At 42.9% G+C, this 25,612-nt stretch overlaps 1 protein-coding gene across 4 annotated transcripts in view; it reads left to right on the top strand.

Annotated features, from left to right (window-relative positions):
• CTNND2 (catenin delta 2) overlaps positions 1–25,612 on the top strand; it is a 953,172-nt gene that overhangs the window by 890,728 nt on the left and 36,832 nt on the right. For all 4 annotated transcript variants that reach the window (XM_057541331.1, XM_057541330.1, XM_057541332.1 and 1 more), the window contains 2 exons: positions 6,633–6,843; positions 17,229–17,313. In XM_057541331.1, the coding sequence (XP_057397314.1) occupies positions 6,633–6,843; positions 17,229–17,313 (296 nt within the window). The remainder of the gene's footprint in view (positions 1–6,632; positions 6,844–17,228; positions 17,314–25,612) is intronic.

The raw sequence follows: 25,612 nt of genomic DNA, 5'->3' as shown, positions 1-25,612 counted from the left end.
TAGAGAACAAACGTATGGACACCAAGGGGGGAAAGCAGGGGGGGGGGTGGTGTGATGAATTGGGAGATTGGGATTGACATATATACACTAATATGTATAAAATAGATAACTAATAAGAACCTGCTGTATAAAAAATTAATTAAATTAAATTTTTTTTAAAAAGCTGTCAGGAGACACAAGATATAAGTTCCTAGTGCCTAAAGACAGAAAGTAACTGCTGTTTTGTTCAGAACTTTCCCATGTAAACAAGCATTCAAACTTTTTCAATAAGCAAACACTACCGTCTTGAATGCCTCACCTCTTTGGTCGGAAAGCCACATAAACCAGTTTTAAAATATAGATTTTTTGCATATGTTTTCTCCCCTTTTGTGATAAACTGTTCCTATTAAATGTCCTTAAAGTGGCAGGTTTTTATGAAACATTAAGCTCCAAACATTGCCAAAAGGAGAAAGGAAAGAGAAAAAGGAGCTAGCCGCATTGCAGAAAGAGCTGTGACCGCCCGCAGAGTACTGTGCTGGGGAATCCTTGGTAAGGGCTAACAATGTTCCTTTGGCAAAGGAGGAAAAGGCTCTTTTCACATTTGCCCGTAGACACACAGTCACAAGGAAATCAGTGCCTCACTTTTACATCTTCAACCACTGAGCAATGTAAATTCAGTGTGGAGAGAAGATTCTGGAAGATGGTGGGTAGGAAACCCAGGAATCTGCTCCCTGCACACAGACAGCAATCTCACTGGCAGAATCTGTCCAGTGTAACTATTTCGGAACTCTGGAGTCTAATGAAGGCTTGCACCTGTTAGAGGAAAGCTTGGACGGTGAATTATGGTTAATTTTGGTCATCTTCAGCTCTTAGCCCAGTAACAGCTACCCATTCTCACACCCAGCCCTTGGGAGGCAGCTATACACGTGTTCATGGGGAGCTTGTATGCAGCTGGCGGGAGCTAGGGTGGGCAATAAGGGATCCGTCCTCTAAATACTAGGCACTCTGTGTTCAGATTGTTGCTACTGATCATGGAGTTGCAGACACAGAGGCAGCTGTTGTTACACACGCTCCCCAGTTGTCGAAAACCCCTCCCCCTCCGGCTGAAGTGACTTCCAGGGAACTTAAAGGGCTGGTGCCCTTCCCTCCCCCTTCATTGTTCTCTTTTTCCCCTTTTGGGAGCCAGATATTAAAGATTAGGACATTCAAAAGCAAATGTGTATGTGAGGGAAATTAGAAAGTCACCACGTAGGACCAGGGAAAGGCACAGGTTCAGAGAAGACCTGAGGAGACCTTCAGTTTACACCTCAGCACACAGACATCCTACAGCAATTAAAAACAAAACCCAGCAAACCCGCACAAGGGGAGGAATCTGAATTCCAGGGTTGCTACGTTGTTAGATTGCAGTGTCCAGTTTTCACTGAACAACAACAACAAAATCACAGTGGATACAAAGAAACAGGGAAGTATAGCCCTTTCCGAGGGAAAAAATGAACCAACAGAAACTTCCCTGAGAAAGAGCAAGTGGCAGAAGTGCTAGACAAAGGCTTTAAAACGCTGGGTAATTATAAAAGCTAGTCTTATTGTAAAAACAGTTTGTAACTCCACTTTTTTTGTTTTTTACATGATTCAAGAGAATAATGCATTTTTAAAAATTATTAGTCTAAAAGCTAGTATTATTGTACCTTTGGCTTACAACTCCATATTTTGTTTTCTATGTACTTTAAGAAAGTGACGCATTAAAAAAAGTTATCATTTTATGTTTTTGGACACAACATATATAGAGATGTAGTTTTGTGATATCCATAATTGAAAGGGTTAGGGGTGGAACTATAAACGAGCAGAGTTTCTGTACATTATTGAAGTTAAACTGGTACAAATGTAAATTGGAGTGTTAAAACTTTAGGACATGAAATGTAATCCACATGGTAACCACAAGTAAAATGGTTACAGAATGTACACAAAAGGAAATGAGAAGGGGGTTAAAACATTTCACTGCAAAAAAAAAAAAAAAAAACACAAAAGAGAGAGTAATGTAGGAAATAAGGGACCAAAAAAGCTACAAGGCATGTAGAAAACAAATAGCAAAATAACACAAGTTAAGTCCCTCCTTACAATAATTATTTTAAATATAGAGGGGTTAAACTCTCCAATCGAAAGACAGAGATTGGCAGAATGGAAAGAAAGAAAAAAAAGACATGATCCAACTATATGCTGTCTACAAGAGACTCACTTTAGGTCCAAAGACACATAAATCGAAAGAGAAAGGATATCTGTACACCTCTGTTCATCGTGAACGATGTTACTATGTTCATAGTTACCATGTTCATAGTAACGTCGTTCACGATAACTGAAATAAGGAAGCAACCCAAGCGTCCACCAACAGATGAATGGATAAGCAGAATGTGGTATATGCATACAAGGGAGTATCATCCAGACTTTAAAAAAAAAAAAAAAAAAGGATATTCTGATATATTCTACAATATGAATGAAGCTTGAAGACATTATTGCTGAGCAAAATAAAGACACACTCTATGGTTCCACTTATATAAGATACTTAGAGTTGTCAAAATCATGGAGATGGAAAGTAGCACGTTGGTTGTTAATGGATGGGGTGGGGAGTTATTGTTTAATGGTTTAATAGAGTTTAATAGAATTGTAGTTTTGCAAGATGAAAAGAGTTCTGGAGATACGTGGTGGTGATGGTTGCACAACAATATGAATTTAATCAATATCACTGAACTGTACACTTAAAAGTGGATAAGATGATAAATTTTTATTATGTGTATTTTACCGCCATAAAAAAAGGAAGAAAAAAATTAGTTTAGAGCAACTCAGCAAAAACTCACAGGTCAGTTTTAGCGTCTCCAGAAACAGGGAAGCCAAAGATGTGCTAAGACCTCATAGACAAAGGAGTTGTAATGTTCCTGATCCAGGGCTGTTCTCGGCTGACATTTTTTTTTAACCTCTTTCCTCTAACGTTGGTTTGAGAGATTTGAGTTTACCATCACAAAGACCAGCTATACAGAGGACCATATGAACAATCCAGAGTGATATACAATCAGCTTAGGAAAGGACTCAAGATCACAGGTGGTTAGCCCATAAAACCACTCACTACTCAATATTGCCACCACCGGTGGAGAAACCAAGGGGTAGTGCACAAATCAATACCAGGAATAGGCTTAGTGCTGAAACAGAAACAGAAACAGGCACAGTCAGCGAGAGCAAAGCTCTGTTATCTCATCGTGAAATTCCCACCAGCTCTCATGTGTACAAGAGCTCAGCAAGGAGCAGCTGCTCTAGGGCAACACAGTTTGTTAGGTCCCCTGAGTCCATCCACACACCTCCACATGCCCACCAACTCTAAACAGAAGACCCCAAAAAGAAACATAAAGAGAAGATAGTTTTTAGTTGTAATTTACAAACACGCCTGCCCACACACAGGGCAGGAAGGGTAGCAAAGTTACAAGGTTACAGTTAGTCCGTCACTGATAGGAACAGTAGTTGTTTTTTTACACAATTGTAATATGTCCAATAGTCATCTCATATCAGTATTACACATGTCAAAGATAAAGTTATTTTCATGAGAGGCTAAGTAACTTCAAAGAAATGGCCCGAGGATTCATTTCTGTTGAGAATTTGAGCAACACAGAGTGACCTTTAGTTGGTGGTGGTGGTGGAGTTGTTTTTGTTTTGTTTTCATCTCAGGGAGCATCTGTCTTAATCTTGGAGCAACATGCTTTTCTTTTGTAACACGTGATGCCAATGAGAGTGGATAATGGAAAGCACCTTGGTTCCCAATAGTGGCAAGGTATTCACTTTGTTTTCACAAATCTAAGTGTCTTTTGAACCTGATGACCTGTTTGTCTCTCCCATGGGATTTTGCTCTGTGGTTCTCCCATATGATGTTCACTAGTTGTGCATGTTTTTCTTTTTTCTTTTTTTTTTCTTTTTTTGGCCATACCGTGCGGCTTGTAGAATGTAAGTTCCCCGATCAGGGATTGAACCCAGGCCCCGGCAGTGAAAGCGCCAAGTCCTAACCACTGGACCACCAGGGAATTGCTAAGCATGTTTTCCTTTGTGTGGAAAAATAAAATAGAAATCCAACTTGCCCATTATTATTAAGTTTCAGAGTTCACTTGGTTTCCACTACCCACCTCATTATCCCGGCTAGAAATTTCTGAATCCTCTTCCCCTGCGTTACCGCCACCGTTTCACTGGGCTCGAAGCCTTGTCTGAGGACTCTCCATCATGGCTGCTCTTCTGTTCCTGATCCCCTGAGGGCCAGGTCTGTGTAGGCACAAGTTCCTTGCTCTCGTCCTGAAATATTAGTCACCTGCTAGGTGGTATGGTCAGCATGAGTCACTCTGTGATGTTAGGCTGTGTCATGTTATTTACTTATTTTTAACCCAAGTTAAATCCAGGGGAAGGGGGAACAGTCTTCAGTCTGCAGTGGTTGGTGGCACCCGTTCTAAGACAGGAAGCTCCTCTATTTCCTGGCAGGCTTATCCACAGCGTGAGGCCTGTACTCTTATGCTCTCCTCCTCTCCATCCTCACAGCCTCCCAAAGCACTGCTGAGCCCCAGGTGCCCTTGATGTCCCTGTGCGCATATATATATGGCAGTGACTCCTGCTGTTTTCCACACTGGGGAGCACATGCAAAATGACAGTATTTGTCCAGCACTCTGGGGCAAGTCGAAGAGGCTGCTCTGGGAAAAGTGGTGGTTCCTGCCACTTGAACATCATGGCGACACCTTGCTTCTCATTCAGGGCTCACGGGTTGGGAAGCTGTGTAAGATGAAACCACACTTTCAACACACACTTTCTGTCGTAATTTTTTAAATGATGATAACAAAAACTAAAAAAAGAAAAAAATGCTCTAGCCTAATCCTCTCCCTCTCCTCATTTTTGCTCTCAACGTTGATGATGTCCAAGGCCACACAACCAGTCTTCTGTGCTCATTCAGGAGTGGGGTTGCCCCTGTATGCACAAGGATTGAGAGAGTTTGCTGCTTCCTTCCTCCATCACTTCCCTGATAAAGAATGCGCCCATCTTCTCGCTTCTGTGAATTCAAGTTGGTCTGACAGTGGTTTGTGCGGGGTTAATGATACAGTCTCCAGCCTGCTGAGCTCAACAGAACTAAACTCGTAGCCCGAGCTGAGTGTGATTTAATGATGAGTAGGTAAAACCAGGTGCTCAGAGGACTATCTTGTACAAAGGATCTTCTCCAACCTGTCTTAGGTGCTGTCATTGGAAAATAAATATGCTACATTTGGAGGTTTTCAGGCAAACCATTTTTGTCAGACACTTCTCGGCTGTTGTCAAGTGAATGAAGACACTTTCCTATTTCGGTAATTTAGACATCAGCATTTTTTTTTTCATCCAAGCTAAAATAAGCCACCTAAACATAGGATACGAGCAGATACCAAAATTACGAAGTCTTATGTTTTATTTATTACTGCCTAGAATTAAGATGTCATTGCCTCCTTCCATGGTTCCATTTCCTGCCCCCCAAGCACCACATGCCAGAGAATTAAACAGCAAAAGAAGTTATCCTTTAGAGACCTATAAGGAGGAAAAATATTTAAATGGCTTTTAGGAGCTACCTAAATATGTCTAATTGGGGGATGGGAGACAAGACAGGAATTTAACTTCAGACACATGCCGATGCCACCTGAAAAATTTAAGAACAGGCAACTTTGCTACAGGCATTCCTTTACTTAGTTCCGGAAGAAAATTAATGGAACAGAATTGGAAGCTGCAGGTGGGATGAATTAATTGTCTTGCAGGGTTATTGGCAATGCCTAAATGGCTTTGTAAACTAAAAGTATTCCATAAAGATGTCATTATAAGTACCTCTATCATGGGGAGTAGCATAATTAATAATGATAAAGTGAATTAAGGAAGCAAAGTTGCATTTTATCTTATTTTTTCCACGGGAAGTAAAACATGTCAAATTAGTAAATGTTATATGGTAGAACCATTCAATAAAATCCCATCAGAGAGACAGATCGATCATCCAGTTACCCTAGTTCAAAGGACACCTAGTTTTATATATTGTTTGTAAAGTTTCTCTCCCTTCTTTAAATGTTTCTCTTTGCTTTATAGGGACCAGAATGCAGATGTCATATATACACACATTTTTGTGTTTTGATTCTTATTTGTTAAATAATACAAGTCCCAACATAGCTCCCGTCAAGGCGTTTTTGAGGTTATGTTAGAATTACCCTATGTTTTCCTGACTTCTGTGAATAGCAAGCAGGAACCCACCGATTGCAAACCTCTATTGAGTCCTGAGTCCAGGGTTATCACTGTGTGTTAAGTGCTTCCCACACATTTCTTCTCAACAGCCTTGTAAGGGAGGTACCATTATTCTTGCTGAGGCTCAGAGGCATGAAATAACTTGTCCAAAGAGTCAGTCCCACATCCGCCCAGCACCAAAAGTCCAGACATTCGCTGTGAAGAAATACCGTTTTCTCTGTGTATGTGTCCACAGTTACCCCATAAAGAATAATCAGTGATGGGGAACAGACAACATTGCATTAACGTGGCCTCTTGTGTTCTCTTTTTCACCCCCATCTCCACCTCTCCCTCCACCCTCTTCCTCTGTTTTGACCGCATTTCAACTCTTCCCTTCATTTTCTTTCCCAAAGGCAAATACGCCATGCGAGACCTGGTCCATCGGCTTCCAGGCGGGAATAACAGCAGCAACGCGGCGAGCAAGGCCATGTCGGATGACACGGTGACAGCCGTGTGCTGCACCCTGCACGAGGTGATCACCAAAAACATGGAGAATGCCAAGGCCTTACGGGACGCTGGCGGCATCGAGAAGTTGGTCGGCATCTCCAAAAGCAAAGGAGACAAGTAAGTCAGACGGTGACTTCCTATCACATAAAATTGGTATTGGTAGAATCGGTTCTAAGTGTGCCCAGCATACCCTGGGCATGGGTAACACTACGGGACGTCACTGGGAAGCACTGGTGTCTGATAATCAAGAGAAGGAAAACAGCAGATGGTTTCCAGTCTTCCCACCCCACAAGGAAAGCTGATCTTACTAGTAATTTTGATTTGGTAAATAACTCATGACTTCGTGAGTCCTGGGATGTTAGTAAGATAGGCTTGACAATCCAGCGTCCAGTCTAGTGCCTAACATGTTCCTTCCATACGGAAGAGATGACCCTGATTCACGAAGGTGTTTGGTGGCAGCTGTTCCTCTGTGGCTGCAAGTCCAAGTGTTGATGATGGATCCATATCCTTTTGTTCTGTGCCTCTTCAGTTCTGCATAGCAAGTCAGGGAGGATGGGGGAGAAAATGGTGTGACGGAGTCAGAGAGAAATCAGCATCCAACCAGCACCCTCCCTTACCAGCTGTGCCTTTGGGACAAATGATTGAATTTAACAAGTCACTGTGCTCATACTTTCCAATCTAAAACTGAGGGAGGGGCTGTCATAAAATATTTCCTGAAAGAAGTAATAATCAAGTCTTAAAGACTGAATAGAAATTTCCGGGGCAGAGGGGATAGAGGCAGTGAGGAAGGAGGGCTTTTATGCCAATGGAATAAAGAGAGAAAAGGCTCATGTCAAAGGCGCGGCACCACCAGAAACAGGAATGTCCCCAGTTTGATTTAAGAATCGATGGTATCTTATAGTATGTAACCAAAACATATCTTCACAAGCCACAGTGTCAGTATATCAGCGAGCTGTCAATTTTACAAAAACATTCACTAACCTTAATTCAATTTTGCCTCCTGGAAGTCCCTCAGTGTAATCAAGTAAGATTAAAAGGGTAATAAACCTTTTGTTATCAAGGGTCTACTTCTTGACTTTGCATTCCTGGCTGCACCCCCCACCCCCATTCCTTTATATCTAAACGCTGAGTAATTTTTCTCCTGTTATTAAAGGCTGTGAAGGGTGCACTTTGAGACTTTTTGGAAATTCTCTCATTTAATTCAAGATATTATCATTGCATAATAAATGAAGTTTCAGGGCTTCTGTTTAAGCCCCCTGAGACCTCCAAATAGGTTCAATGAACAGTTCAGGATTAGGATTTGAATACTTTCCTATATCAAATATAGAGAAGCCCCTCTGGACTCGTGTAATAATTGTGCAATGTAGATGGATGGCTTGAATTATATCTTATAATACTTATGGTAAAATGCTCTTCTACATGGGCAGGAAGCCACGTGGTTTTCTTTTTTATATAGCTTCAGTAGACCTTTGGAATCTCTAATTGAAATGCTTACCTGTTTTGAGCATTAGGAACTTAATATGTTGATGCTTTTCTTAAGCAAACACACATGCACACACAGGAAAACCATAGTCCACAAAAACTCTCTGATACATTTGTCTATATTCATGGGACATTCCAAGAAGAAAGTGTTTTCTCTGAATCGTAAGACAGTAGAGCTGTGGGAGGTGGTTACATGAATTCCTTCCATCTGTGTGAGCATCCCTACTGGACCTTAAAGAGAAGAGATGCTTTTATCAGTCCTATGGTCAAAGAAAATTATTTGATGAAACTAATTAAAAACTCATTTGAGGAAACCACCTATGAAACAGTATATATCCACATTGCCAATCCAGAAAATAGTCTTGTTCAGTCTGTTCCCATCTGGATTACTGTTAATGGGAGATTCCTTTCACTACAAATAATCTCAAATCTGTGCTTTAAATTGACTGAAAATGTCTTTATGGGATAGATACTCGTTTCATGTCATTGTTTCTTTGTCTCTTTTCCCCAGTGTTAGCAGTCTGGATTTATGAATTTAATAAGTGTGGAATTGCTTTGAGTCAAGCATCTTCCCAGTTATAATTCTCCTGCTTAGTCAGCCTCATCCATTATTTTATGTGGTTTATCTCTTTTATATTTAGTGACTAATTTGGGGATCAAAACAAGGTTTTTATAACTGGAGATAACCTTATCAGCCACCTACACTTCCATTTGATTATTACTTCTCACTGCTCTTAAAATGAATCCCGAAGAATTGCTCTGGATCTTACCACTAAACTCATCATTTATCACTCAGTTCTGTCATGATAGTAGGCACTGAGACTCCCATGGCCTTCTAGACGGGTTTTAACAAAATAGAAACACTTTATTGAAAATAGAATCTTTGGAATTGGAGATGATTTAATAATTGGAAAAGGGAGGAATATCAGTTGGCTCTAGTTAAGTTATCAAATGCTTGCAAACTTGCCCTCCTCAAAAAATTATTCAAACTTTTAACTTGAGATCGCGTGAGAAAACACAGATGAAAAAACCTACGTAGCTATGATTCTGCCTTTAACATATTTATAGGTTTTATTTCTAAACATACACAAGCTTAAATATGCCGTGATACTAATGAGTCAGCCTGGCACGTTGCCAATCGCAGTCTGTTTGAACTGTATAACTCACCATGTTTTGCCAATACACTGGAAGAATTATTCTGGAATCCTGCGGCTGGAATGGCCGTGCCTAACACCCACAATGAATGGCATCAACTGAAATTCTCAGCCGCCCCTAATTTGACACCTCTGGTGAAGATCAGACATTGTGTAATCGTTAATGACCCTTACAGGAGTCTTTTATAACTTACCATTTTAAGTCTTGATAACTTACTCTTTTCACATCATTTGAAACAGGCAATATGGACAAGTCCATCTGTTTCAAAAGTACGTTTGTATTTTTTCAGATTTTAACAGTTATGTAGGAAATAGTGTTGAGTGTGTCACTGTATTTTGTCATAAGACAGAAAAGCCATTTAACAGCCTCGACTGTTACTTGTCAGTAAGGAACTCTGTTTGTGGCTGAGGTTATAATCACTTGTCACATTAGAAGTACTCAGTTGTTCAAGTCCTTCAATCAATAGTTATAGTTTTTCAAGTAGACGTTGCATGGGACCAGTCTAGTGGATGAATCAAAATTAAAGTCTAAAAAGAAAGCGATGTTTCTTTGACCTTCATCAGTTTTTTATAACGCTGTGATGTATTGGCATTTTAATTGAGAGGTTAAAAGCTGCTATTCATTGCATATTCACAGTCTCTTTCTATTTTATGACTAAGCAAGGAGTAGAAAAAAAATTACACCATCAGAGGAATTTTTGCATACTAAATATGTTTCAACTATATTATCGCTACCTGAATATTATTAATATGTATTCCTCTAGAGTTGCTTGACTTTTGTCATAGATACATATCTAGCTAGTGGTGATAAACTACAGCAAAACATAGCATTTAATCTTTGCTCAGCATTGATTATATAAGAATAATATGTGAGGATCATCACAGTTGCAGAGGTTCTCCCCAAGGAGCCTACATAGGGCTCGCCAGCACCAGGAAGACCAGCCCCCAGATGGGAGAGCTGGAGGGACGCCATAGGAAACACAGACTCCGCTCTTAGAGGGCTCACGCAAAATCTCACATACCTCAAAACAGAGCGTGCAGAGGCAGCAGTTTGAAAACAGCCTGGGTCAGACCCCTTGCCGATCTTAGAGAGCCTCTCAGAGAGGCAGGAGGCAACTGAGACTCCCCCCTGGGGACCGAGATGTTAGCAGCAGGCATTTTGGGGAGCTAGTTCTACCACGAGGACACTGGTGCTAGCAAGTGCCTTTTGGAGTCCTCCCTCTAGTCTGTTAGCACCAGAGGCTTACCTGCCCACCAGCCAGTCAGCCCCAGTCCCGGGACCCCCTACGTCGAGCAGCCGGCTGTGTCAGGACCCAGCCCCGCCCACCAGCAAGCCAGCAGCCTCCACACAAGGCAGGGCCTGGCAGCCAACCGGACCAGGGGCCAGCCCCCCTACCAGTGCACCCACAGTAGTTGGCCCTACCACAAAAGAAGGACCCACACAGACCACAAAGGGGGCGCCCCTAGAGCATACATCTCTGTGACCAGAGGAGAGCGTGCTGCTGGGCCCCATGGGACATCTCCTACATAAGACCACTTCTCCAAGATCAGGAAACGTAACAGACCTACTTGATACATAGAAATAAAAACAGAGAATAAAGCAAAGTGACAGAGGAATGTGTTGCAAATCAAGGACAACTAAAACTCCAGAAGAAGAACTAAGTGAAATAGAAATAAACAATCCACCCAATAAAGAGTTCAAGGTAATGATCCTAAAGATGCCCAGGAGAAGAATGCACACAGTGAGAAGTTTAACAGAGAGTTGGAAAATATAAAGAAGAACCCAACAGAACTGAAGAATACAATAACTGAAATAAATAATACACTAGAAAGAATCAATAGTAGATTAGATGATACAGAGGCATGGATCAGCAGACTGGAAGACAGAGTAGTGGAATTCAACCAAGCTCACCAAATAAAAGAAATTTTTTAAATGAGGATAGTTTAAGATACCTTTGGAACAACACTAAGCATACTAATATTCGCATTGTAGGAGTCCAGAAGGAAAGAGAGAGAAAGGGGCAGAGAACTTATTTGAGGGGATAATAGCTGAAAACTTCTCTAACCTGGGAAAGAAAAACAGACACCTAGGTCCAGGAAGTACAGCAAGTCCCAAATAAGATGAACCCAAAGAGGTCCTCACCAAGACACATTGTAATTAAGATGGAAAAAATTAAAGATAAAGAGAGAATCTTAAAAGCAGCAAGGGAAAAGCAACTAAGTATGTACAAGGGAACTCCCATAAGACTCTCAGCTGACTTTTCCACAGAAGCTTTGCGGACCAGAAGAGAGTGACATGATATATTCACAGCGATGAAAGGAAAAAACTTCTACAACCCAGAATACTCTATCCACCAAGATTATCGTTCGGATTTGAGTTTTACAGGCAAGAAAAAGCTAAAAGAGTTCAGCACCACTAAACCAGCTTTGCAAGAAATGTTAACGGGACTTCTCTAAGTGGAAAAGAAAAGACCACAAGTAGAAATATGAAAATTACCAAAGGAAAAATGTCATTGATAAATATACAGAAAAGGTAGTAGATAAACCACTTATAAAACCAGTAGGAAGGTTAGAAAACAGAAGTAGTAAAATCATCTGTAACCACAATAAGTAGTTAAGGGATATACAAAACAAGAAAAGATACAAAATATGAAGTAAAAAATATTAAATGTGGAGGAGGGAGATCAAGATGGTGGTGTAGGAGGAAACCAAGCCCACCTCCCCCCAGAAAACACATCAAATCATCTTCATGTGGAGCAACTCTACTGAAAACAACATGGAGACTGGCAGAAAGGCTCTTCTTCGACCAAGTCTGTAAAGAAAGATACACATGGAGTCTGTATCTACAGAGGAAGGGAGGAGTTGTGGTCAGGTCAGGACCTGTGCCCTTAGCAGGGGACACAGAAGAAGAAGGAGCTATCATGGCCTTGGGGATCCTCCCTGGGCAGCGAGGGGTTCAAATCACGCACTGAGCACCCCAGCCCTGGGGTCAGACACCAGGAAGACAAGTTGCCTTACCTGGTTAAACACCAGTAGGATTTACAGAAGAAGAAAACAAGCCTCGCTTGTTAACAGCCCATGCACAAACTTGCTTACTCCTGGGAATAGCTCAGAGGAAGCAGATTGAAAACTGTCTGGGGCTCTAGCTGGTTTCCCAAGACCATGCCAGCCCACACTGGGCACCTGCTCCAGCCCCTCTTGCTCCAGCGCTGCTCTCCACTAGAGTGGAGGCCACCATGACCAAGGAGAGTGTGCACACTTAGAGAGAACAGAGCCAGCTCGGACTAGACCCTCAGGGCTTCTGCTCTAGCCGCTGATAGGGTGGTAACTGCCACTGAGCACAGAAGTAGCCCTGGTTCACACCTGGCTCTGACTCTAACCCCTCCATCTCCAGCCATATCATCCAACAAGGTGGTAGCTGCCAGCACACCCCAGGGGAAGATGTGACCCATGCTCACTTCAGATCCAGCTCTCCCACCAAATCCACTGGGCACACACACAGATGGCATAGGGATGTTCCCACACAAGGACACCCCTTCAAGACTGGGATAGGTAGCTCCTGCACCTAATTTCATAGAGACAGAGAACGTTAAACAAAATGAGAAGACAGAGGAATATGTTTCAAACGAAAGCACAAGAGAAGATGGTGGAAAACAGCCCTAATGGAACAGAGATAAGTAGTTTACCAGACAAAGGGTTCAAAGCAATAGTAATAAGAATGCTAACTGAGCTCGGGAAGAGACCGCATGAACACAGTGAGAACTTTAACAAGGAACTAGAAATTATAAAAAATAACCAGTCAGACAAAGCTGCAGTCATCAGAACAGTATGGTACTGGCAGAAAAACAGACACATAGATCAATGGAACAGAATAGAAAGCCCAGAAATAAACCCATGCACTTATGGTCAATTAATATATGACAAAGGAGGCAAGAATATATAATGGAGAAAAAAGACAGTCTCTTCAATAAGTGATGCTGGGAAAACTGAACAGCTACATGCAGAAGAATGAAACTAGAACATTCTCTAATACCATAAACAAAAATAAACCCAAAATGGATAAAAGACCTAAATGGAAGACTGGAAATCTGAAACTTCTAGAGGAAAACATAGGCAGGACACTCTTTGACATAAGTCATAGCAGTATTTTGAGAGGTCTGTCTCCTCAGGGAAAAGAAACAAAAGCAAAAATAAACAAAAGGGACCTAATTAAACTTAAAGGCTTTTGCATAGCAAAGGGAACCATCAACAAAATGAAAAGACAACCTATTGAATATCCACAAACGATATAACCAACAAGGGGTTAATATCCAGTTGTATGTATCCAAGATACATATATATATCTAACATACAACTCAATATCAGAAAAACAACCCAGGGCTTCCCTGGTGGCGCAGTGGTTGAGAATCTGCCTGCCAATGCAGGGGACACGGGTTCGAGCCCTGGTCTGGGAGGATCCCACATGCCGCGGAGCAACTGGGCCCGTGAGCCACAATTACTGAGCCTGCGCGTCTGGAGCCTGTGCTCCGCAACAAGAGAGGCCGCGATAGTGAGAGGCCCACGCACCGCGATGAAGAGTGGCCCCCGCTTGCCACAACTGGAGAAAGCCCTCGCACAGAAACGAAGACCCAACACAGCCATAAAAATAAAAAAATAAAAAAATGTAAAAAACCCAATTAAAAAATAGGCAGAAGACCTCAGTAGGCATTTTTCCAGAGAAGACATACAGATGGCCAACAGGCACATGAAAAGATGCTCAGCATCACTAATCATCAGGGAAATGCAAATCAAAACCACAATGAGATATCACATCGCAGCTGTCAGAATGGCTGTCATCAAAAGGACAAAAATAACAAGTGTTGGCGAGGATGTGGAGGAAAGGGAACCCTCGTATGTTGTTCGTGGGAATGTAAATCGGTGCAGCCACTATGGAGAACAGTATGGAGGGTCCTCAAAAAATTAAAAATAGAACCACCATATGATCCAGCAATTCAAGTTCTGTATATTTTTCCAAAGAAAACAAAAACACTAATTAGAAAAAAATACATGCACTTCAATGTTCATTACAGCATTAATTACAATAGTCAGTATATGGAAGCAACCTAAGTATCTATCGATAGGTGAATGGATAATGAAGATGTGAGATAGATATATATATATATAGAGAGAGAGAGAGAGACAGAGACAGAGACTATTACTTGGCCATAAAAAAGAATAAAATCTTGTCATTTGCAACAGTATGGATGGACCTAGAGGGTATTATGCTAAGTGAAATAAGTCAAAGAAAGACAAATACCATATGATTTCACTTGTATTTGGAATCTAAAAAACAAAAGAATAAACATAACTAAACAGAAACAGACTCATAGATACAGAGAACAAACAGGTGGTTGCCAGAGAAGAGCGGGATGGTAGGATTGGGGGGGTGAGTGAAGTAGGTGAGGGAGATTAAAAGATACAAAATTCCAGCTGCAAAATAAATGAATCATAGGGATGAAATATACAGCACAGGGAATATAGTCAATAATATATATTTTTTTAATTTTATAGCTACTTTATTTATTTATTTATTTATTTATTTATTTATTTTTGGCTGTGTTGGGTCTTCGGTTCGTGCGAGGGCTTTCTCTAGTTGCGGCAAGCGGGGGCCACTCTTCATCGCGGTGCGGGGACCGCTCTTCATCGCGGTGTGCGGGCCTTTCACTATCGCGGCCCCTCCCGTTGCGGGGCACAGGCTCCAGACGCGCAGGCTCAATAGTTGTGGCTCACGGGCCCAGCCGCTCCCCGGCATGTGGGATCCTCCCAGACCAGGGCTCGAACCCGTGTCCCCTGCATTAGCAGGCAGACTCCCAACCACTGCGCCACCAGGGAAGCCCAGTCAATAATATTGTAATAACTTTATATAGTGACAGAGTTATCATGGTGGTTATTTTGTAATGTATACAGATATCGGATCACTAGGAACTAACAGAGTGCTGTAGGTCAATTATAATTCAGTTTTTTAAAAAAGAATAAAGTGTACCTGTGTCTGTATCCATGAAAAGATCTAAAATTCTCTAAGTCAAAAATATTTAATACATTTAGAGCATGATACTAGCATAAATGTGAGATCATTTAGCAACTGTCCATTTTAGTGAAAGAAAACATGTATATTACTTAAATACAGCTTATCTCTCATAGAGAAAAAATCTTGAAATTTATAAGAACTCTGTATTTTTTTCTTTTAAAAGTACACGATATAACTAAGAGATTTTCAAACACAGCCAAAGTTGAATTCCAAGTCAGCAATAATAATGGTAAGAGTGACTGTTACTGTTTCCAGTAAGTAAACGGATGAAGAATACTTAAACATAGTTGGTCTCCATTGCAAACGTGAAGACCCAGGAAAATAGCAGACATTTAACTGATCGTGTATTAGCATCCCATCATTTCATTTGCAGGTCCTCACACATCCATTCGCTCTGGCTTTCAAATCCAAGCTCTACCTGATCCCATCTACCTATCTGCTTACTTTGCATTTTAAAAACTATTTTATGTCAGAAGCAGTTTCGATCTCAATTCAGATGTTGTCTTTGAGGGATCTGTGGGCCACTGCACCATGGGTCAGCTTCAGGGGTGGACTTCACCTTGGAGTCCTCATGAGTGGTCATGTCCTGCCTAACTCCAGGAGTCACCACTTAGGCCAGGGGTCGGCCAACTGCAACCCACAAGCCAAATCCCACCCACCACCCGTTCTTGTAAATAACACTTGATTAGAACACAGCCACTTCCATTCTTTTGTCTATTATTTATGACTCCTCTCGTCCTGCAATGGCAGCGTTGAGCAGCTGCGACCGAGACCATATGGCCCACAAATCACAGAGTATTTATTATCTGACCCTTTACAGCAAAAGTGTGGCAGCCCTTGCGATCAGGCAGTGTCACAGCAGCCACTCAAGTTGTGCAGCTGTTGTGGACCCAGCCCGTTGGAACAAAGAATCCGCAGGTAGTTAATAGTTGCCCTCACCACTAGTCAAAGTGACTTCCAAGAATTGGATCGAATTTAATCAACACGGATGTATTGACCTAGTGTCTGTTCTGAGATGCAGGTTGGCACTGAACCAAAAGGCGAAATATTTAGCTATAGTTTCATAGGGATTTCAAAGCCATGACTCAAAAAAAATGGTAAGAACCACTCATCCAAAGGTTTTCATGACCTTACTTTCTCACTCTGATCCAGAGGACAGAACTTTAATTGCATGAAGGGCTTTGTTTATAGATGCTTATCCACGCTCATCCCTCCATATAAACGTGAGCAAGTGTGTGTGCCAGTGTGTGCACACGTCAGCGTCATGCCGGTCACTCGTGCTCGACGTCATCAGCAAACGGAAAACAATTGCCTGTAATCCCTCAGGTGTGTAGAGCCAACGCTATACGTGCTCTCACGCTTCAGCTGAGAAAATGAGTATCTTTTTTCCCCTTACTTACTACACAGGTGTTAAACAACACGGCCATTAAAACCCTTTAATCTGGCCTTTCCTACTCGCTCTCCTTCTCTTCTTTCTGTTCCATTTTGCAGTCCAGCGCTAAATCTGCATTCTGACTCTTGGGTTTGCATTTGCAACACACAGCTCTTGGGTTTGCATTTTGAAAATTCTTTGCCAAATTGCGTTGCCTTCCTGTCTGTCCCCCTCATGGGTGTGTGGGTGAGAATGAGGTTGGAGACTGGTGACAGCCATCCCTTGTACTGTCCAGTCTGGAAAAAAGAAAAGAGCCAGAAAAGCTATGAAGCTTTTATTCTTTTTATTCTTGCTGTTTCCTGACAAGTCAATTTGACGCCCAGCTGTCCCACTCACCATCTTGCGTGTCCTGTCTTTTCTTTATCAGACACTCTCCGAAGGTAATCAAGGCCGCATCTCAGGTTCTGAACAGCATGTGGCAGTACCGAGATCTGAGGAGTCTCTACAAAAAGGTAAGGCTTGCTTTACCTTCTTGGCTCGTTAGCTGCACACAGGCCCTGAGCCCAAAGACACAATATTTGGTCCTAACGAGATGTGTCATAGATATGAAGGGACCTCGTCTGAGAGTCTGAGCAATTGAAACACAGCTGAAACAAGAGATCAATGAAGAAGCAAAAGAAAAGGGTCACTAAGTGTCCCCTGAATATACACTAAGATTCATGAACTTTCTGGATTGGACAGACCAATAGCCATAGAGAAAATAAGCTTGTTTTTCTGAGCTTCTATATTGTATAATAGACTAAAAAGTAATGAACAGAGGGATTTTGCCCCCCCAAAAAAAAAAAAAAAAGCATCAACAAGCGTCAATAAATAATGTAGTAATAGTAGAGAGGAGACAGAAAAAAATGTAAAAAGCAGTTCAGGAGGTTGAGAAGAATTGCAGCCCAGGAACGTTGAGTAGAGACCCGACAGCCTGCCCCGTGTTCCTAGCCTGAGACCCTGACCTAGTTCCTGATCAGGTTGAAGGGCTGATGATCCTAATGACAGCCGTAGATCATAGCAAGAGGCTGGGCATTCGTTCACTAGACTCTCCCCAGACCGGCAGGAATTTATATCATACATTTCAAAGGAGACTTCATCCCTAAAATGGTTTAAAAATAAACCTTGAGAGAAAAAGGTCACATCTAGAAATTTTAATTCTACACCTCCTTCCCAAATGCTGCTGAACAAAAGATGCATACTTTTCTTTTTTGCTTGGGAGGGGAGAGAGTCCTTTAACAGCATCTCCCAGAAGTTGTCGTTTTGTTGTTCCCAGACCAGCAAATGTGAGTCGTTTAAATGATCGGAGATCCCAGGATAGATTTGAGTTAACAAATGGGGCAGAGAACACCCCTGACAGATTGGCAGGGAGAATAGCCTAGGCATTGATCTCCATAGGATTTCAGAAAACGTGAACAGGGCTTCCATCAACAGCTGCCCAAAGCACCTCCTTGCAGCCCCTGGCAGCCTGCATGGAGGAGGAGGGGGAGCCGGAAGTCATTGCCACCTTGGTCCCCAGCCTCCCAGTCTTGGGATCGGGAGGTGGGGTCACAGCAAGAGGCTCACATCAGAGGGGGCAAGACCCATCTGGCCAGAGGGAAAATTTGTCATTTTCTAAGCCAGTGGGAAAAAGTAAATATTTAATACCTGTCCTACTAAGTTAGTCTATTTCTATATTTCCCCGAGGTCTTTCTGTTTCCCGTAAGCATTCATTACTTTGTACTTTAAAGTTTAGCCCATATATTTCAAAATTCTCTTTCAAGATTTTTCTGCTCCTTAAGAGGAAGTATGTTTAGGCTGAAACATTGCAAAATTAAGGGTTAGGGGAGTGTTCTGGATTAATTATGTCCTTTCCTACGTATCTTGCTGTTCATCTAAAGTGTTTTGGGTTCCATTCTGTTTGAAATGCACATCCCAGCATCCCTACGTGGTTCCTTCCGGGACTCTTCCAGGAGACAAATGAATTCTCTCCCAGGACAGGATCCTTCAGCTAAACAGGCAGCCAGTCATGAAGAACACGCTATAAATTAGAAAAGAGCTGGTCGTTCTGAATCGGTGGCTGCAGAAGTTCAATGAAATGTTACTGCCTCAAATAAACTCCACTCTCCCTCGGATCCCGAACATCTCTTTGCTGAAATGCACCTTCTCATACTTCTGTGCGTTGAAGGGAAACAGCTTTTAGAGACTCTACAAGTTATTTGTTGAAGAGTAGTATGAGTTTTCCATCTTAGTTTTTTTCTGTGTTGGTAGTAGGGTTCAGAAAGTGTAATTGTCTCTCTCTTTCCGTGAAAAAAAAAAAAAGAATGTGTTGACAGAAATTTAATGGAGCTAAAACTCAAGAGCTAAAGAGGGTTTAAACTGTGATTCATGTGAGGAGACTCAAGAAAGACGGGCTGGAGAGGCTGATGGTGATGTTTTTCATTGACCCAGGGTTTTAAAATATTGAAAAAGAGCTGTTCTTTTTTTTTGTTTGTTTTTGGTTGCATTGAGTTGCTGTGCGCGGGCTTTCTCTAGTTGCGGTGAGCAGGGGCTACTCTTCATTGCGGTGTGCGAGCTTCTCATTGCAGAGCACGGGCTCTAGGTGTGCAGGCTTCAGTAGTTGCGGCACGTGGGCTCAGTAGTTGCAGCACCCGGGCTTCAGTAGTTGTGGCTCGCGGGCTCTAGAGCGCAGGCTCAGTAGTCACGGCACACAGGCTTAGTTGCTCTGCGGTACGTGGGATCTTCCCGGACCTGGGCTCGAACCTGTGTCCCCTGCATTGGCAGGCGGATTCTTAACCACTGTGCCACCAGGGAAGTCCCAAGAGTTGTTCTTAATAACTTCCATATTATGCAGTCGTGATATGGAATGAGGACTTTGTGCTCAGTATAAGTGCTGCTAATAGCAAAGCTCAAAATGCACAGAAGCTTTTCTTTTTGAAAGGTCCTTTGGTGAGAAAACCCAAATTCATTCATCCTTATGAATTGTTTTTAATCAGCAGGACAATAGATTTCCATTTTGTTCTTCATTGACAATTAATATATCATTTAAAAAATGCCTGATCCATGTCTTTTAATTATCCATGCTTCAAATCTATTTAATAAACACCTAGTATAGGCTTAGAAAAGGAAGAATTCCAAAGAAAACATGACACGTAGAGCATCTACTGTGGATAAAAATGAAATGTGGAACAACGATCGGCAACTACGTTAGATTCAGAGTTATGTACCACAGGTTTACTGGATAAATTAAGAGAAGGAAAATTATAGAGCAAAATCTTGAATCTGTAGAGTGTGCATAAGTTAGGAGGTAAGAGGAAAGGGCGTTATGTCTAAGAGGAAAAACATGAGTAGAGAGATGGAAATTGAAATAAAAATGGCATATCTATGAGAAAGAATTAAAGGTCCATCTGGCACTGGCTTATTTCCTCCTAGGACCCAAGCACAGAGGCCAGAATCACAATTCATTAGCTCAGCTACTTTATTTTACTTAGAAATCCATTTAATACATCAGAATATTCTTTTGGCCAGGAGTGCTGACCAAATTATGTTGGATTCCTGATACATTGTGAGCCAAAACATTTGCATTATCCAAATCTTCAACTTCAGTGAAGCCTGGACTTCTGATTTTCTCCCCTAAGGGAAAATAAATAACTGAAGAAGAATGTTATCACCGGCAGGCTAAATAATGCATCACATTTTTGTATTTTTTTTAAACCAATCCTTAAGATTAGATAACCACAGAGAGAACTTTAAAATGTCTTTATCATCTGTATTTTTGCAGAGGATGTTTTCTAAAGGAAAAGAAGATGAGCCTTGGAACAGACTTGATAAAGGGATAAAAGAAAAGCAGGAGATCAAAAGTTCTTGACTTTTTTGAACATTGATACTTTAAAAAAATGAGGTCACTGACATAGTAGAGTGATTATGTTTGACTATGGTATGGTCTGTTGGGACAACTCGTTTTGGAAGGAGATAAATTTGCTGGGGGTGTGTATGTACAATTATTATAGAAATCATCTCTTACAAACCCTTATATAATACCTTAATCCTATGTACATCTCCAAAAAATCGTGTTTGGTTAGGACCCAGGCTAAGCCACTCTAACAGAGAGACTCAAAAATACAGAAGCTCCAGCTAAGCAGGTCTTTCTTTCCCTCTCATGGAACTGTAGCTGGTTAGGCAGGTGGTCCAGGGTCAGCAGGTAACCCTGGGACCTGTCTTGTTACTCTGCCTTGTACTAGGGTGTCATCCTTGCCTGTGTGGACAAAGCTCCCTAGCTTAGCTCTTCCCCTCTCATTCCAGCCCATAGGAAGAGAGAGAGGACGAGTGAGGGCAAGTCACGCTCTTCTTTTTTTTTTTTAATTAATTAATTTATTTATTTATTTATTTATTTTTGGCTGTGTTGGGTCTTCGTTTCTGTGCGAGGGCTTTCTCCAGTTGCGGCAAGCGGGGGCCACTCTTCATCGCGGTGCGCGGGCCTCTCACTGTCGCGGCCTCTCCCATTGTGGAGCACAGGCTCCAGACGCGCAGGCTCAGTAGTTGTGGCTCACGGGCTTAGTTGCTCCGTGGCATGTGGGATCTTCCCAGACCAGGGCTCGAACCCGTGTCCCCTGCATTGGCAGGCAGACTCTCAACCACTGCGCCACCAAGGAAGCCCAAGTCATGCTCTCTGAAGCAAGCAGCAAACTCCTGCTCTCCTCCCAGGAGCAAGAACTCAGTCATGTGGCCACGGCCAGGTACCCAGCTGTGAGGGAGGACAGGAAAAGTGGGCCGCTGTGACACCTGCTAAAACTTGGTAGCAGGAGGAAAGGAGTTATTTTACTAAAAGAAGAAAGGCAGTATCAGCTCCAGTAGTCATTTGCTTTTGTTCAAATATTCATTGTAATCACTACCTAATGGGGCATTTTATTCCATTTCAGGGTGACCATGATTTTTCAGAACTTCTTACGTTAAGCAAAAATCTCCCTACCTGCAACATCTGCCCTCCAACCGCATACTAAGAAGTCTAATTTCTCTTCTCTATGAGAGCCTTCCAGTTTTTGAAGTTAACCAACTCTGTACAAGGCCATCCCTTCTCAGTTGTAGGGATAGCAACATTTATTATTATTACAACTGTTGACTGAAAAGTAAATGCACAACCTAAAAGTAAAAAGTTATGTTTTATTCGGTGTACAAAACTGAGGACTTAAGCCTGGGACCCAGCACCTCAGATCACTCTGAGGGACCGCTCCAAAGAGGTGAGAGGGGAAGCCAGGATAGGAGTTTCTGCAACAAAGACCAGGTGGTCGGAATATCAAAAGATGACTGTTAATTAAAGAAAACCAGACATCTCAAGTTAAGGAGCTTAGTGCTTTTCTGTGTATGGGAAGATGTAAGAGTCTGGGCTCACTGAACTCATCCCTTTGATTTGCACCTCAGCTCTCTGGGGCCAGTATCCTGTGCTTTCTCACCCTGAGTGTCCTCAGGGGGCACCGTCAGGGGTAGCTGCAGCGGCTGACTGCTAGATGGGGGGCATCTTGCCTCCATCCTGAGTTCCCTCGGGGCTCACCATCAGGGCGGCTGTAATGCGATGGCTTGATGGCTGCAGCATCCTTTGCTTACCGATATGGCAGCAATATTTTTCACTCACACAACTCATGCTCAGTTGTAATATATCAACGTTTCCGCGACCTTCACCACTGCCATCACTTTTTTCCACGTGCATGCAAGTTTATCAGCATCCCTTTTGTAATGTAGCACCCCGAAATGAATATATTCTTCCAAGTTTATTTGCAGGAGAAGAAAGAGAATAATGAGACTGTACTTCCCTGGTGCTGGGCACTGAACTTCAACTAATGAAGCCTGGGAGTGTATTAGTTCTTGGGGGGCTCATTGTACCAGCTGGTGAAGTACACAGAGCACAGGACTTAGAATCAAACAGCCAGAGGTTAAAGGCACAGCCCTGCCACTTACTAGCAGCATGACCTTGGGCAAGTAACGTGAGCCTCTCTGCCCATCGGTGCAGCAGCTGACTTCGGGCAGTCCTGTGGCCCACTCCTCAGACAGACAGGGAGAATTCACTGGGCCTCACAGTCAGGGCTCAGAGATGCACTGGTGTTGTTTTGTATCCAGCTCTCTGAACCTGGTGGGCAGGTTCCTGACACAGAGTCTCCAGAAAAGTAAATAACCTCTAAAAATGGTCTAAAATGGACCTCCGTGATGCCTTCCTTCTGCTTTATGTATCAGAGACTGGAACTTTCCTCAACCCTTGCATCCGAGAACCTTCACATCTTTTCATGGAGACTGCGGGCATCTTCCCATTGGTCCCATTCCCGTCCCTTGCTTTCCTCATCCGTGAAGTAAACGCCATACACCTGCCTGGCCACATCGCTGATGACCTCAAAGGGGACAGCGGTCATCTCAGAGCTTTGTCAGCTGGAGAGTCACATACCAGTGGGAGTTAACCGCTGTGAATCCTAGAACAGTTTTCATGCCGTTTGGCTGACAAATGCTCTGTGCCGTCCTGTCCACAGGCAGCTGGACATTTGGATCCTAGTATTTCATTTTATCATCGTCATCGTTGTTCACCTCCACCTGCATTTTCACGATTCCCTTTCTTTGTTCGTCTTCCCTCTTTCCAGCCCCTCAATGCCTAATCCAGGGCCCCCTTCCCACGGTCTTTCTCCTAAGCAGCTGTGCCAGCCAACGATGCTGGCAATGTCTGCACAGCCCCAAAGGGAAGACTCTTGCATGGTGGGGTGTAGGTAAACCAAACTACACACATAGGGTTTTGTAGGAAGCCCAGTAGTGACAATGAAAGTTGTCAGGGTTTTAGAGGTAGCTGGAACGCTTTTATTCCATTTTAGTGCGGAATTTGTGTACGTGGCAGGTCGAGCATGCTGAAGACATGCTCGTTGGATTGAGGGTGGTGCAGAGCGTTGGAATGAGAAGGGGTGAGGTCAGTTCCTGGCTTAGGAAACAGCATGCCGTGTCCCTCCGATAAGAGGCCCTGCCGTGACCCTGTCCGTTGATAGTTTGAAAATGTGATAAACGGCGTCACTCTCAGAAAGTCTCCCAACTCCCCGTGACACCATCGTCCCCTGAGTTGCCTCAGGCTCTCTGGTTGTCCCTCCTCCATCCTTTATGGGCTCGTCTTCCTGTTCATTCCCTAAATGTTGGTGTCGCTCAGGGCTCTGTGTTTAGATCTTTCTCATCTCGCGCACGGCCTCTTGCTGGGTGTCTGGAGCCCTTCCCTGGGTTCAGTTACCAGCCACGTGTAGTGGTCTCCCGCATCTCTTTCTCCAGGCCCGGCCTCTCCATATATCTAGCCATCTGCTAGATGACCTACTCAGATGCCTGCAGCACCTCACACGAGCCCACTGTTCCTGGATCCAGCTCCTCTCCCTGCGTTCTCTGATCACAGCCCTCCACCCGTCACCCTAGCCAGGACCCAGGAACCACCACTGGCTCTTTCCTCTCCTTCACACATCTGTGTCGAACCCACCAGAACACCCCAGTCTTCTGTCTCCATCCATCTCTCTCCACGGTCATGGCCATGAAAAGCTGCTTCCGTCTCCTGGATTATCAACCCCCATCCTAACTGGTCTCCGCGCCTTCTGGCTTCCTCCACTCCTGTCTGTCCTCCAAAGGGCAGCCGGGGTGAACTTCCTAAAAAGCACATCTGATTAAATTACTACTGCACCTCTCAGTGGCTCCCACTGCCCGCAGGAGGAAATCCAGACATCTTAGCGCAGCCCGTGAGACCTTTCAGGTACAGCCGCAGCCTAGCTCTCCATTCAATTCCTGTCTCTGCCTGCCCTCAGCCGCCAGCTGTACCTAACTTCCGTGCTCCCAGTTCCCTCTCCCTCCTTCTCTCCCACCCTGTGGAGCCTTTCCAAACATCTGTACCCCACCTTCCACCCTACCTGCCTCCCTGAATATTCTTTTTAATATCACCTCCCCTGAAAATCAGTTTTCCGACCTCTTCACCACATCTGAATTAAGATCATTCCATCTGAAATAATTGTAGAGCAGATTAATTTAGATGAATGATAACTGAATCACTTTGCTATACACTGGAAATGAACACAACATTGTAAATCAACAATACTTCAATTAAAAAAAATATTCAGTTCAAACTTTTAAAGAATGACTTGTAAGCATCATAAAGAGCGTGAACTTAGAGCTAAAAATTGTGCAACATAATGGTGCTATAATATTTAATAACTAGATAAGATTTATTTGTACTTTTATAGAAAAAACAATTTTCCTCCTTGGTTCAGATATTAATTTGGGGAGGATGTGTATTACAAACTTACACTACAAGTCATCTCTTCATAGAAATTGCAGTGAGACTTGCCCCCAACTGTAGCATAATTAATGTCAACTCCTAATGAACGGAATTCTGAACGGATACCTTAAATGTATATTATGCAAAATGAACAAATGCTCCCTGAAAAAAACTGTGTGACTATGTGCTCGAAAACAAGAATGAAGTTAATGAAATAAGTTAAATGAAGCATGTCTACATCTTTGGCAAAAATAATGTAGATGGTTTAACTTTTTTAAAAATTGCAGTTTAGGGACTTCCCTGGTTGCACAGGGGTTAAGAATCCGCCTGCCAATGCAGGGGACATGGGTTCGAGCCCTGGTCCGGGAAGATCCCACATGCCGCGGAGCAACTAAGACCATGCGCCACAACTACTGAGCCTGTGCTCTAGAGCCCACAAGTCACAACTGCTGAGCCCACGTGCCACAACTAATGAAGCCCGCGCACCTAGAGCCCGTGCTCCACAACAAGAGAAGCCACCGCAA

The sequence above is a fragment of the Balaenoptera acutorostrata genome, chromosome 2, assembly GCF_949987535.1.
Source record: "Balaenoptera acutorostrata chromosome 2, mBalAcu1.1, whole genome shotgun sequence".
Taxonomy (NCBI): Eukaryota; Metazoa; Chordata; class Mammalia; order Artiodactyla; family Balaenopteridae; genus Balaenoptera; species Balaenoptera acutorostrata.
The sequence above is the reverse complement of the archived record's forward strand: the minus strand, read 5'-3'. Positions and strand labels throughout refer to the sequence as shown.